At 45.9% G+C, this 16,205-nt stretch overlaps 1 protein-coding gene across 1 annotated transcript in view; it reads left to right on the plus strand.

The window, feature by feature from the left end:
- INPP5D (inositol polyphosphate-5-phosphatase D) overlaps nucleotides 1–16,205 on the plus strand; it is a 55,646-nt gene that overhangs the window by 35,674 nt on the left and 3,767 nt on the right. Inside the window, exons 6-26 of the mRNA XM_063408156.1 lie at nucleotides 914–1,001; nucleotides 1,711–1,791; nucleotides 1,968–2,039; nucleotides 2,313–2,436; nucleotides 3,502–3,608; nucleotides 4,095–4,197; nucleotides 4,988–5,184; nucleotides 5,940–6,057; nucleotides 6,535–6,631; nucleotides 7,679–7,817; nucleotides 8,471–8,579; nucleotides 8,735–8,823; nucleotides 9,057–9,138; nucleotides 10,264–10,353; nucleotides 10,516–10,629; nucleotides 11,756–11,838; nucleotides 12,853–12,940; nucleotides 13,670–13,819; nucleotides 14,546–14,639; nucleotides 14,872–14,979; nucleotides 15,474–15,743. Coding sequence (XP_063264226.1) covers nucleotides 914–1,001; nucleotides 1,711–1,791; nucleotides 1,968–2,039; nucleotides 2,313–2,436; nucleotides 3,502–3,608; nucleotides 4,095–4,197; nucleotides 4,988–5,184; nucleotides 5,940–6,057; nucleotides 6,535–6,631; nucleotides 7,679–7,817; nucleotides 8,471–8,579; nucleotides 8,735–8,823; nucleotides 9,057–9,138; nucleotides 10,264–10,353; nucleotides 10,516–10,629; nucleotides 11,756–11,838; nucleotides 12,853–12,940; nucleotides 13,670–13,819; nucleotides 14,546–14,639; nucleotides 14,872–14,979; nucleotides 15,474–15,743 — 2,403 coding nt within the window. The remainder of the gene's footprint in view (nucleotides 1–913; nucleotides 1,002–1,710; nucleotides 1,792–1,967; nucleotides 2,040–2,312; nucleotides 2,437–3,501; nucleotides 3,609–4,094; nucleotides 4,198–4,987; nucleotides 5,185–5,939; nucleotides 6,058–6,534; nucleotides 6,632–7,678; nucleotides 7,818–8,470; nucleotides 8,580–8,734; nucleotides 8,824–9,056; nucleotides 9,139–10,263; nucleotides 10,354–10,515; nucleotides 10,630–11,755; nucleotides 11,839–12,852; nucleotides 12,941–13,669; nucleotides 13,820–14,545; nucleotides 14,640–14,871; nucleotides 14,980–15,473; nucleotides 15,744–16,205) is intronic.

Genomic DNA, 16,205 nt, shown 5'->3' on the forward strand with positions numbered 1-16,205 from the left:
CTTTGGAGCACTTTGCCTAACAAAGATGGAATAAAATACAGTCCATTCACACTTAGGAAACTGAGGGATATCATTAATATCCACTAGTGAGTAGACTGAGTGCAAGCATCCCAGTGCTGCTCACCACCATCACTTTCCTTTTGACCTGTGCTCCCTGGCTGCTCTTTCCAGGATAAGTCTTGTCATTATCAGCATGCAGCTTCTGTGCCAAATTCACACAGCAGTGTTTCAACAAATGAGCATCCTGTGGAATCTCATTGGGAAGCACTGGAGGAATGTCATTGTTACCTGTAAATGGTTCTGCTCAGGAGATCAAGGGCTGCCTCTTCCACCCCCTTGCTGCACCCAGCCCCTCTTTGTCATGTGAGATGAAGTATCTGTGAATTGGTTTCCTCTTTCCAGCATTGTCCCCAGCACTGTCCTCAGCAACCTCGACAGCTGCACAGGCCCTGTACAGAACCGAGCTGCTCCCACGGCTGCAGCGTTCAGAGGCACCAGACTGTGCTGGGCTCTGAGGCCTTGAAGTGCACTGACTTGGTATAGTTGGGTTGATGCTGCTTGCACACTGTATCTTCAAGTTTTGCCCAGACTGGGGTACCTTTCTGGAGAGATTTAGGAAGTTAGAACTTCCAAAGCAAAACCCAAGGAGCAGCCAGTATGGCCGTGTTCCAGCTTTGCAAGACAAAGTCAGCTGCCTGACTCACGCTGCACTGTTGGCCACGTCACCAAGCAGCTGGGATTTGCTCCCATCAGGCATCCCACAGCTCAGGAGGCACATGGCGAGGGCAGCCCCAGTGTGGACGTGTGCCCAGTGTGAAGGTGTGCCTGTCACCTCATCTGTGTGGCAGACGAGTGTGAGCAGACACAGGGAGCTGGCCACAGCCTCAGACCTGTGCCGTGTCTGTGTTCCCAGTGAGGCCTCGAGGACTCTCCCATCTCTGGAGTCCATCCAGAAGGTGTTTGAGCAGCAGCTGCATCCTGGCACCCACCAGCGCTCCCAGGTAAAGGGGCTGGGAGGTGGACGAGCAGGACAGGTGTGTGGGTGGCTGCCAACAGGGCAGGGATGGCTGTGTTGTGCAGCCATGGCCAGTGGGGTACAGGTGGGCACAGATCACTTCTGTTCTCTTTAGCCTCTTTCTGCTGCAGTGCAGAGGGCACACAGCTGGTTCTATCCCGCAGTTTCACTTATCCCATAGCCTCCTCCACCTGCTCCCCCTTCCCGTCCTAGAGGAAAGGGCCACCAACTGCCTGAGGACTCCCACCTCCCCATCCTCCCTCAGAATGTGGGCTGGCATTGCACACTTCTTTTTCCATAAATCTCACTCCAGGATGTTTCACTGCTACATCCTTCCTTTTCCCAAGCCCACTTAAGTCCCCATGACTTTCCTCTCCCTGCCAGAAAACCAAAAGCCCAGGACTTCTGCATGCTGAGCCCCAGGCCTGGCCATGCAAACTCACCCCCAGCAGCAAGCTGACTCCCATGCATGGCCAGTGCCTTGACCCTAAGGAACAGGCTTGCAGATTTGTCCTTCCAGCCTCCCACACGTCTGCAGGTTCTGTGCTGCCTGTTACAGATCAGAGTGGCAAAGGTGCAAGTGCTGCTCCTTAGTCTGTGTGAGGTGTTCCTGGGACTGCACTCCAGGCTGTGCTCCGTGGGCTTGGTAATCACCCGTCTCCCTCTCACTTTTTGTTCCTGTGCTGCGGTTTCAGATGCTTGGTGAAGCAAGTCCAGTCAATATTGTATTGAAACTCAACCAGCTGATTTCATTGCTGTCTTCTATTGAAGAAAAGGTAGAGTTTTCAAGCTATTTTATATCATCTTCTTGTCCTCCTTTGCCTCTAGTTTGTTTCTTGTTCATAATCACTGCAGTGCTCTGCCACAGTAAGATTGCTTTGTTCTGATTTCAATACTCTTAGTGTAGTGCAGTATCACCAAATGAAATAAATTACATATAATTATTTTACAGGTGAAAACACTGTTAATTGAAGGTCCTGATTCAACACACCGACGCTCCCTTATCCCCCCTGTCACTTTTGAGGTAAATTTACTCCTTTAACGATGCTGATCATAATGTGAAAGGACAGTAAAGCAGATTTATGTCAGTATCTCAGCTCCTGGGAAGTTTGCTGTGCTGCCACAGAGATAACAGCTATTCCTGGATGCTGCTTGGCACCATGAAAATGCCTAAGAAATGTCTGGTGAGGCTGGCATAATGATATGTGTCAAGGAATTGAGGGAAGTGCTGCATTTGTAATACATGTGACTAAAGTGTAGAAGGTCCCTCATGGAAAACCTCTCTGAATTCCTCTAGGTGAAAACTGACTCCCTAGGAATTTTCTCAAAAATACAACTCAAAGTGGATGTGGAAATGGGAAAACTGATTATCAAGAGATCTAAGGATGGTCCAGAAGACAAGTTTTATACCCACAAGAAAAGTAAGATGTCAGCTTAATGTCACAAATGCTGGACTAGGCTCTGGGTCCCTGGATGATGGGGAGGGGTTCCCTTCACTCAGGGCAAGTTTTGGCCCAGAGGATAGGGAGTTCTGCCAGGTCCTAGGTGCTGCATGAGCACCAGTCAGCAAGACACAGATATCTCAGTACTGGGATAACTAGCATTCACAGATTGTTTTAGACCCAGTCTCCAGGTCTACATGAAGACACTGGAATCAGCACTGCAAGGGAGTAGGGTTTGGTAGAAGATTCCCCACAGAGCTGGTTGCAATAGAACCATTTTTCTTCTGAAAAGCAATGTCACTTGAGAAAAAAACCCAACATCCTGCTGACTTCTGTGATGAATTTTGATGGCAAAAAGCCAGACACTCGGTTTCAGTACCATTTTTCAGTGAATTTCCCTTGATTTTTTCTGTACATAGATTGGTATCTCTCATCACAAGCAATGCCAGTTTGGTCTGTGATTGCCTGATTCAAACAACTTTCCTTTTTCTGTTGTCTTTCTGAACAGGCAGCTCACTGAAGTTGAGACAAAGAGATTTGTGAGAGAGTAGATGATGCCCTTGGGCTCTCTCCTGCTAGGAAATCAACCTGTTGCTAGCAGTAATCAAAAAGATGAGCTTTCATGCATGGCTTTCTCCACCTGGTGTTCATAATAATTAGCTGCTATTTTAGATGGGAGGAATCACCTTTACCACCAAATGAGCTCCTACATCCTCTTTCACGGATGGGGAAGGAACACATGTAGGCTGGCCCAGGATACAGGGGGATTGTCTGCACAAAATTAAGGCTTCATTTCACATTACAAGGCCTGGGAACAAAAACAGCTCCCAGCAGAAGAGTTTTGGGGGTCCTCTTCACTTGGAGTCCAAATCTGCTGCTATTGGGAACAGGATTAAGCAACTTTAACATGCAGGTCTGCTAGACAAACTGCACAGACAGAAAAGACCATGTAAATTCCAAGCCTTTGAGCAGGGTTGTTCTGTTCATTTTGGTGGGACCCTTATTTCACTGACTGCAGCTTGTGACACCCAGCCTTCTGTTCAGTCTTGCAGCTCATCAAGTCCCAGAAGCTTCCAAACAAGCTGGTGATTGTTCTGGAAACAGAAAAAGAAAAAACCCAGCGAAAGGAATATGTTTTTTCTGATTCCAAGGTATGTAGATGGTGTTTCTTTCCTACCAGCCTGGAGCAGGTGCCCAGGTGGAAGTAGAACATGGGGCATTCCTTGGTAGAAAGCGGAACAGTTGAAGGACAGTAGTTGTCTTTGTAGATATAAATTTCTCCTTCATTCTGGAAACATCCAAAAAATGAGCAAGTATACTGTGTAATGGGAGATACTGGACACCTAAGTGCTATCACTGAGGCAGGAGGACAGAGGAAGCACTGAGGAGAAACAAGGAGTAAAAAGGTTCATATAGAAAAACAGGGAAGAAAAGATTTTTTTCTGACCAGATCAGCATTTGTTAAAGCAAAGCACAAGCTAAATGCGTTGAAAAGCACCACAGGAAGGTTTCAGGATAGTGCAGAGATAATCTGCCTTTCAAGTGTGCTGGGAATTTCCTGGTTCAGCCAGTTTTTCAAGAGGTCATGTCTGAGGAGTTAAGTATCTCATTAACTTTCTCTGCTCCTCCCTGTCTAGAAGAGAGAAGGTTTCTGCCAGCTTCTGCAGCAGATGAAGAATAAACACTCGGAGCAACCAGAGCCTGATATGATCACCATCTTCATTGGCACCTGGAATATGGGTATGGGCTCCCTTCTGCCATGGGCACTCCTTCAGACACTGCCTGAGGGTGTGCTCAGCTGGCATGAGGAGTGCCAGACTCTCTGTGTTCCATGGCAGGTCTGTACACCAGGGACAGGGGAAGAGCTGATATCTAGACTTACTCTTGCACGTGGTTTGACACTTCTCGTGGTTCCACTCAAAGGACCATGAAGTTGTCCCTGTTGGGTATTGAAGGACTGCTCCAGTGGCAGGGAATTGTGCCTGGCACAAAGCTGGTGCAGCAGTGCACGTCATCCTCCACCTTGCAGAAAGGACAGGGGCAATTCCACAAACTGCACATCAGCTGCTCTCATTTGACTAGAGACAGTTCATGTCCAGCCTGGGAAGACAGCTGAGCGTCTATGGAACACAGAGAAAGGGACAGCTGAGGACAGTGGAATATAGGTTATTTGTCTCCCTTTTGGGACAGAAGCCTGGTTCAGCTGCTGTGACCTGCGCTGTCTGTGCTTGGCCATCCTTAGGGAATAAGGTCAAGGCAGTGGCAGGCCAGGAGGAGTACAGCTCCCTGCCTTTACTCCTGGCTAGCCTTGGCCTTGGACAGCTGACCAACAAGAGGAAGGTGGTCAAAGCAGAATCACTCCTTTCTCAGTGGCTCAGGTGGGATCAGAATCTTAGAATAGTGTGCCCTGGCTGATACGAAAGTGATACAAGATGCAAAGCCCATCATTTCTGTCCCCATGTGCTATTGTCATCCTGGTTTTGACAGGACATGCTCTGACTTCCTTTGGTGTTTGATGTATCAATAAAAGGTGCAGCCCCACCCCCAAAGAAGATCACCTCCTGGTTCCTCTCCAAGGGACAGGGGAGGACCCGTGATGACACTGCTGACTACATACCTCATGACATCTATGTGATTGGCACCCAGGAGGATCCCCAGGGGGAGAAGGAATGGCTGGAGATCCTAAGGCAATCTCTGCAGGAAATCACCAGTATCAGCTTCAAAGTGGTGAGGGGTTATTCCAGCTATTACATGGAACTCAGGAGATGAGGGTGTCCATATTGTATAAATAAAAGAGATGGGAGTAAGTGGGATTTTGCTTGTACCTCCTCCCTTTCCCTTCCTTTATTGTCATTGCATTTGGGTGAGGGAGAGTGAACTGAATACGTCTGTGGGCTCCACAAGATGCCTCCTGGAGCTGGCTAGATGGACCTGTTGCTATGGACAGTGACCTCCCACTGCCAAAGCAGGGACCCTGCCAGCCCAGGAGCAAGGGGAGATGTTGAACACTCAAGTCAAGTATTGCTGTTATTTTGACTTTCAAAAAGGAGGAGACTGTTAAACTTCCTGAGTCAGTTGTAGCCTAGATCTCGCCCTAGGCTATTGCACTTTCAGAGTAGGATGTAACAGTACACAGGCAGAGTCAGAAGAGAAACTGAACCTTATTAAGACCAGCCTTGGACATTCCTGGGTTTCAGTGATGTCAAGAAACAGATCTAAGCATATCTGGAAAGCTGACTCTCACGCTGATTGGGAAACTATTTTGTGCAAGCAAGATAATCCAAATATTAACTAGAAAAAACAAAAGGACTAGAAAATAGCAAGGTCCTTGCGTCCAGCATTGATTAAAATGACTGAAAACATATCCTGAGCACAGGAAGAAAATTTCTGTAGAAGTGCTATCAAAGGAGTCAGGAAGGCTGCACAGAGCACCTTGGCAGGTATTTACAGAAATCTAACCTCTACCCTTCCCATTCCTGCAGATAGCCATCCACACCCTCTGGAACATCAGGATTGTTGTCCTGGCCAAGCCGGAACATGAGAACCGCATCAGCCACATCTGCACGGCCAATGTGAAGACAGGCATCGCCAACACGCTGGGTGAGGCACGGCAGCTCCTGCCCAGACTGCTGCCATCTGCCCAGCCCCAGGGAACAGCTCTTCTTCTGCAGCACTCCTTGGGCAACATTTATGTGACACTCCTAAAGTTACAGCCTGCTAGCACTGATTGTTCTTACCCTGTAAGAGAGGAAATCTATTTGTGTGTATACTTAGCACACATACAGTTATATACATATTTATATTTATATACCCAGCATACACTTTTAACTGGCCATTGGATTGCTCTTTCTTGGGTTTCACAAGGAAGTTGCACTTCTCTCCCTTCAACTAATTTTTTTGACACCCTTTAAAATTTGTTCCCACAATCTGCTGTATGCACTAATTTTTTCTGTGCTGATTAAGTCAATTTCTCTTCTCCATCCTCCAATTCACGTGTGCTAGGTGCTTTATTATCTTTGCTAGACTCAGCCTGAAGGTGGATTAATTTTTTGTCATTTTTGCCTTCCCTTTTGCCAGGTAATAAAGGAGCAGTGGGGGTGTCATTCATGTTTAATGGGACCTCCTTTGGGTTTGTTAACAGCCATTTGACTTCAGGAAGTGAAAAGAAGCACAGGTAAGATACATTCTCCCCTCTCAAAAATGGCTCTTGAGCCAGGGTGAAATTCTCTGGGCCATGTTTGGAAGGAGGGCCCACCAGAAAGGCACAAACATGTCTTCCTGATGATAAAATTTTTCTTAATGTCTCCTGGGAGGGCATTTAAACAAAGGACTTCTGCTATGTGGGTATACCACAGGGGTGCAGGGGAAATGGATGGCAAAATTATTTCAGAGCCAAGTGTAAAAGTCTCACATAACACTTGCATGACCTGTCATGAAAACCCAGTGCATGAGGAAAACAGTTCCATGATCTACAGGGTTTTGGAGAAATGTGGGAAGGCTTTTCCCATCCCAAAATAATGTGCTGAAGGGGACTGTCTTCCTCCTGACTGCAGGCAGTGCTGTGAGCCCTAGGACCCAGCTGAGAAAGATCCCTCAGGAATACCAGGAGGGAGGGGTAGAACAGGAGTATCCCTGCAGTGACTAATGCTCTATACCCAGCTGTGAAATAAGTGTTCATGGATTAGGCAGCTTCAGCACAGGACTGAAAGGCAAAGATCCTGACACCACTGGAGATCAGTGCCCACACTGGGAGGAGCTGGAGCAGTTGGAAGAAGTGGTTTTGAAAGTGAAGAGGACTTGAAATGAAGAGTTTGGCCTTGTCATCTTTCCCGGTCCAGGAAACAGATGGTGTGGGATTTCTGCACAGGGTCTTTGCCACTGATGAAGTTAACTTCTATGGAAGGGTTCCTCAGGGCCTGGAAGAGCTGCCAAAATCCAGTTATGTGTTTGCTGCGGAAATCTGAAGGAAACAATCTAATGCTGGGTTTCTAGGACATGTAGCTCAGAAAAGCACAGCCCCAGAAGGCAGCAGAAGTGGCCTCAGGAGCACATTTCTGGGCCTGTCTGCTGGGGTGGCAAGTTCTCAGTTTCTGATCTGCTCCTCTGTAGCTGCTGAGTCGGACCAGCTCCCGCTGGGTAAAGCTGCAGCCTCTGCCATCCCAGGCATTTGGAAATTACATGGCAATTTAGGATGTCAGGCAGATGTTTCTTGTCTTGGCAGACGCAACCAGAACTACATGAACATCCTGCGCTTCCTGACACTGGGAGATAAGAAACTGAGTCCATTTAACATCACTCATCGCTTCACTCATCTCTTCTGGCTGGGAGACCTGAACTACCGCGTGGAACAGCCTCCGATGGTGCGGACGCTGCGGGAGCCCTGCAGGGACAGCACGCTCTGTTGCTATAGGAGTGCTTTCTTCTTCCAGTCTAGGGCAACATGGCAAAAAGAGGGGAGACAGAAGGGATCCCCAGGCTGTGAGTGTGGCCCCAGTTGAGGGAGAGTAAGGAAATTCCCTTTGCCTTCTCCAAGGATTAATGGACCCAGGAATGCCATATGGCACATTTTGCTGCTTCAGGCAGCCTCGGTTCCCCAAACCTCCCAACTTTCCTTCCCACTGTGAACAAGTATCTGTCAATCCAGAGATTGCCCTTCTGCTCTGGTTAGTGAGCTTGAAATGGCTCAAACAGGCCTTCAGGAACAGGCAAGCCATCATAAATACTGCATAAGTTTCAGTATGTGGGAGAAAACACCAACCTCGGTGTTGATGTGCATGTGGTTGTCAGTGTGTGTGTGCTTGTGTAGGGGATGTGTGGGCATTTCAATACCTGTTTTGATAGACAAATTTTCTGCCACAAAGGCTGGGGCTTTTCAGTGAAGGGAAGGGTGGGGAAGTGGCAGGGGCTACAGCTCTGTCAAACAGTTCAGGAGCACTCACCAGTTTACCCATGAAGGGAGTATTTATAAGAAGGTTTTGCATCATCTGCAGCTCTGCTGTTTCCCTGTTGGCAGGAAGCAGAGAATATTATCCAGAAGATCAGGCAGCAGCAGTATCCGGAGCTGCTGGCTTTCGACCAGCTCCTCCTCGAGAGAAGAGACCAAAAGGTGTTCCTGCAGTTCGGTGAGATCCTGCACTGGCTGGCAGGTCCCTCTGCTACATCCACCAGATTTCTCTGCCAGCCCCAGCGTGGGGCAGGGTGTACAGGGCAGTGGCTCTCTTGCCCAGGTGAGGGTTCCTAATGGCCAAGCTGTAACAGAGCTCTTTCCCTGTTTCAGAGGAAGAGGAGATTACTTTTGCTCCAACCTATCGCTTTGAGAGAGGCACCCGGGAGAAGTATGCATATACCAAGCAAAAAGCTACAGGGGTAGGTGAAAACTGATTTCCCTTCAGAGGTACATGGCAGAGCTGTGACAACAACTCCTGCAGAAGAAAGTGACCTATACCAATCTCTGTGTTCTCTGCCTTTGCAGTGTTTTGAAAGGAGTCAATAGAAACAAAAAGACACAAAAAAATGGTGCTTTGCTGAATGAATTTCCTGTTCTTTTGTGGACTGGCCCTTTCCATTCTTCTTGACATTACTTCTCCTTTGGTTTGCAGATGAAGTACAATTTGCCATCCTGGTGTGATCGAGTGCTCTGGAAATCCTACCCCATGGTGCACGTTGTGTGTCAGTCTTATGGTGGGTGGAGAACAGATTGTCGATAACAAGGCAACCAGTCTGAAACGGAAATGACTCAGAACAGAGTCTGTAGGATCTCCCTGCACTGCCAGGCACTCAGCATAGAGGGACCTGATGTTAAACCAGGCAGAGGGGAGCCAAAATCTCTCTGCCTGTAACCTTACAGGGTTGGGAATTGGTTCTGTTATTCTTTCATATGCAGAACACCACCTGGACAGTTGCAGCTGTCCAAGTTCAGGCCATGCTGTAGGATCACTTTACACCAGTTATTTCTTGGCAGCCACCACCACTTTTCCTGTGCAGTCACTACCAGGAACTCCTGACAGTGAATGCCAGCAGGACAGATCCTGTGTGTACAGTCCAGTCTGCAGAGACTGGAGCTGCAAACACATCTCTCATATCAAATCATATTGCAGAAGAACTGTGTGGTACCAAGAGCCTGTTCCCTTTCCTGCTGAGAAGCATCACTAAAGTGCAGTGCAGAGAAGAGAAAAAGCCCACAAAACCTATTTTAAAAAAGACTCAAATACCAGTTTCTGAAATGTCATTGACTATATGTAGGACTTGGCATCCGAGTATGCTGTTCATGGTTTCCTGTGCATGGATTGGGAGCAGGGCTGTGAAAGTTTCTCAGGAATAAGGCAGGCTGGTCTGATCACAGAGCCCATGATGCTGAGCTGTGGGGCTGAATAGGCACCTCTGGAATGTCTGGTTTGCTTAGACTCAGTGTTTGCTTAGATCCAATCAGGCCTTGCTCACCCACTGTTGGGCCAGGAGTTGCTTTGTAGCACTGAAGTAGCACCAGTGTATTCTTGTGCAATTTTCCTGCCACAGTAGAGCTATAATTAGCTGTGCATGTTGCAGAGGTAACCAGAAACCCTGTAAAGGGCTTTTTGTACAGGAGGCATCTAGCACTGACAGTCAGCTACAAAACAGTAGAATAAAATGGTGTCCCTTGAACAAATCTTTCTGCGTACTGACATGAGTTCATGCAGAGAAACACCTTTGACTAGAGGCAGTTACCAGAGAGACTGTTATGTTTTGTGGAAAATTACCGAATAATATTTCTTTGGCAGTGACCTCCCCGGAGCAGGGCAGTAACCATCCTCCCTTTCTCACTGGCAGGCTGCACCACTGACATCATGACAAGTGACCACAGCCCTGTGTTTGCCACCTTTGAAGTGGGAGTCACCTCACAGTTTGTTTCCAAGAACGGTCAGTCAGGTTGGGTGCACGTGTGGCATATTCACCTGGGATACAGAATGCAGTGCTTTGTATATGCTGAGAGAAAAAGCTGGTTCTTTAAGAGTCCATTCAAAAATACCCTCTCTTTATGTCCCGATGAAAGTGACATTATTTTCCCTTCCTCTTTCCTAGACTCCAAATACACAGATTCCCAAGGGGAGATAGAGTTCCTGCACTGCTACGCTACTCTGAAGACCAAGTCCCAGACCAAGTTCTACATTGAGTTTCACTCGAGCTGCTTAGAAAGTATGGCTTTGCCTGTCTTTATTGTTTCTGTCAAAGTTTTCTGCATCTTTGGATTAATTCTCCTTCTTCTTGCTCTGATCTAAAGAAATAGCTACGCGGATCATGTGTTGCAAGGCAAAAAAAGGGATGTCCTAAAGATTTGCTGTAGTTTGCAAGACATTCTATATGGTCAGCAATACAATCCAAACCCCACAGCCAAGTAGCTGTAATCCACACTTGGACATGTAGCCTTCCAACAATTTTTCCACCTTGTTTGTCAATCTGATAATTTCTCTCTTGATGGAAAACATCTTGTTTGTGCTTATCACACAGAGAATGCCTACGTAGCAAAGACATGATTGATTAAATTTCTAATTGTGCCTGCTACAAATGATCAGGTGATTTCAAAACAAAGCCTCTGCATTATGGTAACAAAAATAATTTTAAATAATTGAATTAACATGGTTTAACAAAGAATAAGTCAGAGGATCAACTAAAAGGGAAATGAATGCTAGTGATGTGACTTTGTAAGTATGACTGTGTACCCCACAGCACTGCAGATTTCACTGCCCGTGCCCATGCTGTGGGGCTGAGTCTCAGCTGTTTACGTAACACAAGCCTACATGCCCTTGCTGTGGGTTTTTTAAAGCATTTTCCCATCTCAGAAGTGCTCTTGTAAGTGGGACAGCAAGCCTTTGGTGGATGCTTCATCACATTATCGCATGTCAGAGAGCTGTGTCAAAGACAGTTCCATAAAAGATTATTTTTTGGCTGTATCAAAATTTGCATAAATTTCTATGGAAACAGTGTATTACGAATCTTAAATTAGAATTTCAAAAGTATGCTATCTTGAGTGGCGTAGGAAGAGCTGTCATGTTCTTATCCTCTGGTCCATGTATGCACTGAGCTCCTCAGTACCAAGTTTAACTGCAAAATAAAACCATTTAACAATGCTCTAGCAAAACCACTTGCAAATTTACTGTGTAAAAATTCATCCAAAGCTCAGACTTTAAGCTTCTTAATACTTTTAAAATTTGCGTCCAAGTAGGAAAATAATTGTAGACTTTTTGGAGACATAGTGAAGAGGATTTGTAGCCCAGTTCTTGCAGTCTCTCTCCTGGTAAACTCCTTTCTTGTCCCTTTGCAGGCTTTGTAAAGAGCCAGGAAGGAGAAAATGAGGATGGAAATGAAGGGGAGCTTGTGGTAAAGTTTGTTGAGGCACTTCCAAAGGTAAACTGGGACTATACCTCCATCTTTTCATATGGAAGAGAAACTTCCACTTTCATCCCATAAGCAATGTTAGGTCCTTTACTGTCATAAGTACTTTTTGCAGGAACATTGTTGTGGTTTTGTTTACACTCAAAGGGACTGTAAGAATGCAGGATGGGCTTAGGCTAAACAGACTATGTTATAAGCAGGAAAGGACTTTCATGTCAACGTACTTACATGCCTATCAAGAATTTTGCTGGCCATTATGATTTGGCCATTTGTGATTATGCCATTCAGGACCATGACTTTCTTCTCACCTTTTTAGTGAACATAATGCTGGTTTGAGCAGGCCCATTTTTTTTTAGTTTTATATGGAAAATAAAACATCTCAGAGTAACTCTGCCCTGAAGTTTCTTGGCCTGGTCAGACAAAACTTTCTCTTGATATATTTCAGAAAAGTTTATCAAATATTTTTTACCTGTGTTAAAAAGAACATCAGTGGCCAGAAGTAGTATTCTGTGTATCAGTGTCAAAAACAAGTTGTGTCCTTGAGATCAGACTTGTTCTTCATTTCTTGGTGGGAGTTGAAAGACCTCCTGGATTAGGAGCAAATGTGTCAATACATTTCTAAATGGCCCAAAAGAAGTGCTGACTTTGGAAAGAGTGCCTTACACTGGGGAAAGGCTCTACAGTAAGTGATTACAACAACAGCCAGATAGGTTTTTGGGAACAGGCTGTAATCAGAGTCCAGATGCCTTCCTCCTCAGGCAATTTTCAGTCCTGGCCTACAGGAGAAAACGGCAGCTCATCCCATGAGTGTCAGATTTGCAGCATTCCATTTGCTGTGCTGGGACTCAAAGAGGGCAGTCTTCTACCACAGACACCCAGCTGTTATCAGAGGCTGATCCTGGAGGTGACATGATACCCTCATGGGTTTATCCAGCAGAGTTTTCCTCATCTGGGACTGAGTCCCAGGGAGAAGTGTGCTCCTGTCACCCATGTGTTGTATCGACCCACCTTACCTTGTCTTTGCAGCTGACTCCAATTATTTCAGACCCTGAATACCTACTGGATCAACATATCCTGATCAGCATTAAGTCATCAGACAGTGATGAATCTTACGGTAAGTGCTTAGCTCTAAAGTTCTGGATGAATCAAAATCTACTTATATTCTTCCAAAGCTCTGAAAGAGTGGGAGAGAACAGAAGTAACTCCTATAGACTGAACATCTACGGTTTAGAACTCAACATACACAGAAATACACTGTGGGCAATATTTTGTGAAGTAATTATGATTAGAGGAATATGAACTCAAAGCAACAACCTGTGTGAGCTTTAGCAGCTCTGAAAGAGCAGTGGCTTAAAAAGAAAGTCCTTTACAGGAACTAAATCAGGAGTCAGCATGTTTAAATGCATTTATTCAGAACATACAAATCCTGTTTCACTTGCACTTGCTTGAGGCATTTCTCCTGGCTACAGAAAAGTATTCGGCTGTGCTTGTGGCTCCCAGATTCTCACCAGCCAGACACTGCAGTCCTTGTCCACACAAGGCTCTTTGCCTAAATCCCATTAACACCAATAGCAGCCATAGGCTCATGTGTTCCATACCAGGAGTAGAAGCTCAGAACACTGAAGTTACCCACATGTATCTTTGATGCCCAAATTCTTCACACATACATGAAGTGAAATAAATGCCCCTAATTTCTCAGGATATATTATGCTCCTTACCGTGATCCAAAGCAGATTCTCTCCAGTAATCACAGACCTGTCAGTGATTTGGTAGTAGATGACACAAAATATTTCAGTGCTTAGTTTCTCAGTCCCAGCCTCATTGTCTCCCTGTTGATTTTCAGGGGAAGGCTGCATTGCCTTGCGAATGGAAGCAACAGAATCCTTAGCTCCTATCCATACTGTGCTGACACACCACGGAGAGAAAACGGGGATCTTCCAAGGTGAAATCAAGTTACAAACGTCACAAGGAAAACAGAGAGAGAAACTATATGGTAAGGAACGTTATCATCTCTGCAATGCTCACCTAGAGAATGCTCACCTCAAAAGATTTCTGATAACTGTCAAGGTATTGAAAATTATCTCTGCAGTGCCTGTAGTCACAGAGAATGTTTTTGATGTTGAGTGCAAGGAGGTGTGAGTATGGTTAGCTCTCAGGAGCATACTTGTACTCTTTCAGGAAGACAGAACATTGGATTCCTTGGGGGTTTTCGTCATTTAAGTAAATTCAGCAGACTGAGAGAGCCCCCTGTCTGTCACCAGCACTGGTTTTACTGAATGGGGATACCTTACTTCCACTTGTGACATGTCACTCTCCCTGCTTGGAGCAAAGAGTATGTTAGGCTTTCAGTGAGCAGTCCTTAGCTAGAAGATCACAAACTTTGATTTTTCCACCTTGCTATCTGTTGTTCTCATCCAGAGTACAGAAGGAGCCATTTACAATTATTCCTGACATTTACAATTATTCTCAATGGTGAAATGACTGTATGTGGCTGTTTGCTGGGTCAAACCAGCAAACCTTTGTATTTCAAGACACACATTTCTTTCTCTGTCAAAAAGACATGACATGTATTAGTGGGCAGTTGAAAACATAACAGCAACAACAGTTTAAAACTGTCCATCAGAATGATGAACAAAGAGAGATGTCTTAATGAAGATGGCAACACAGAAAACTTGAGCAGACGGACTCTGGAGATATGTGTTCCTCTTCTTTCCTTCAGATTTTGTCAAGATTGAACGTGATGAAATCACTGGTCAGAAACCAAAGAACATCAGCAATTTAGAGCCTAACAAAGACTGGGATCAGACTAACAGGTAAAGGGCAAGTGGGTAAGCCAGTTCCAGGAAAATGATTGGTGCCATAAATGCAAAGTTGGGCTTGCTGTGGCAGCAGCATCAGCAGGTGTGCTGAGCACTAGGAATCTGCTTTGTGGCTCTCTGGTCAGGACTGGTCAATGCTCCTGTGCCCAAAGCTTCAAAAGCTGAGAATGCATTAGCCAGACCGGGTCCCTGCAGCCACTTTAAAAAAGCCCTTTTATTCCAACAGAAAGTCAAAATCTGCTCATCTGATGGCCAGAGAGGCAGCAGCCATCGCTCGCTGCAGGGGGAATGCTGTCCCTTCTCCAGACAGCCTGGGAAAGGAAGAGATCCTACGGTAACCTTGCCGCCTTACCTCTGACAGTTTGGGGTGGGAAGCTATGATCAAACTGCCTGGCTTTTCCTTTCCAAGAGTCATAGAACAAGTCTGGGTAAGGCTGTCCTCTCATCTGTTTTCACTGGGGTTTTTCCTTGCATGTACCTTCTGTCTGGGCCCAGAAATCCATGACAGCCTCTGTATGTGGCTGCAGAAGCTGAGTGCTCTCTGCAGCCTGTAAAGGAAAGCATCTGCCACAGCCACAGGAACTATTTTCGGGGGTGGTCTTGACCCAGCTGCGTCCTCTCCAGTGACCAAGGGAATGAGGCACTAATAGGACTCCCATTTATTCCCTGATTCTGAAGTAATAGTGACAAAAAAAAGTTTTAAAAAGTAGGTGGTATTGAATCTAAGCAGTCAGTGGGCACTAACTCCTTTTTAGCTGGCAGGGAGACAAAAAAACCCAAATGTATTTGTACATGTACCTCCCTAACAATATTTCTTCTCTTGAGCAGCTCCACTCCCATAGACATCAGCAACCCCAACTACCTGGGCATGGCTGGCTTCTCTCAGCAGCCCTCTGCAACTTGCCAGCTAAAGCAGACACCTTCATCAGAGCAGACACCTTCCCTCTGGAACTATGAGCAGCAGTCCAAGGAGAACACCTCCCTAATGGGGCAGAGTCAGTCATCCTCCACATCACCCTCCTTGTCACCTCTATCTCCAAAACCACCCCTCCAACCTACAGCAAACAGAAGCATTTATGGTTGGAATCAAGAGTACCAGTAAGTGGTTTAAGTTTTGCACTGAGGCTTGGACTCCTCTCTCCTGTCATTCTGCACAGTCACTGTTCGTTATCTGCTTAGAGGGTTCAAGGTGCAACATATTCTTTACATATTTTATCTCTAGAGTTAGAAAGATAAGTGAAGGTCACACGTGCAGATGTCACATACGCAAAGAAAATTAGTGTAGCAGTTCTTTAGACTTTTGTGAAAGGAAAGCCAAAGATAAAGAGTTAAACTTACAATTAAATAATGGAATCTTAGAATCGTAGAATGGAATGGACCTTAAAGTTCATCTCATGCCACCCCCTGTCATGGGCAGGGATACTTTCCACTATCCCAGCGTGCTCCAAGCCCCATCTAACCTGGCTTGGGACACTTCCAGGATTGGGGCAGCCACAGCTTCCCTGTGCCAGGGCCTCAGCACCCTTCTTCCTAACATCTAACCTAAATCTCTCTGTTTTA

Source organism: Prinia subflava, chromosome 11, assembly GCF_021018805.1.
Source record: "Prinia subflava isolate CZ2003 ecotype Zambia chromosome 11, Cam_Psub_1.2, whole genome shotgun sequence".
Lineage (NCBI taxonomy): Eukaryota > Metazoa > Chordata > Aves > Passeriformes > Cisticolidae > Prinia > Prinia subflava.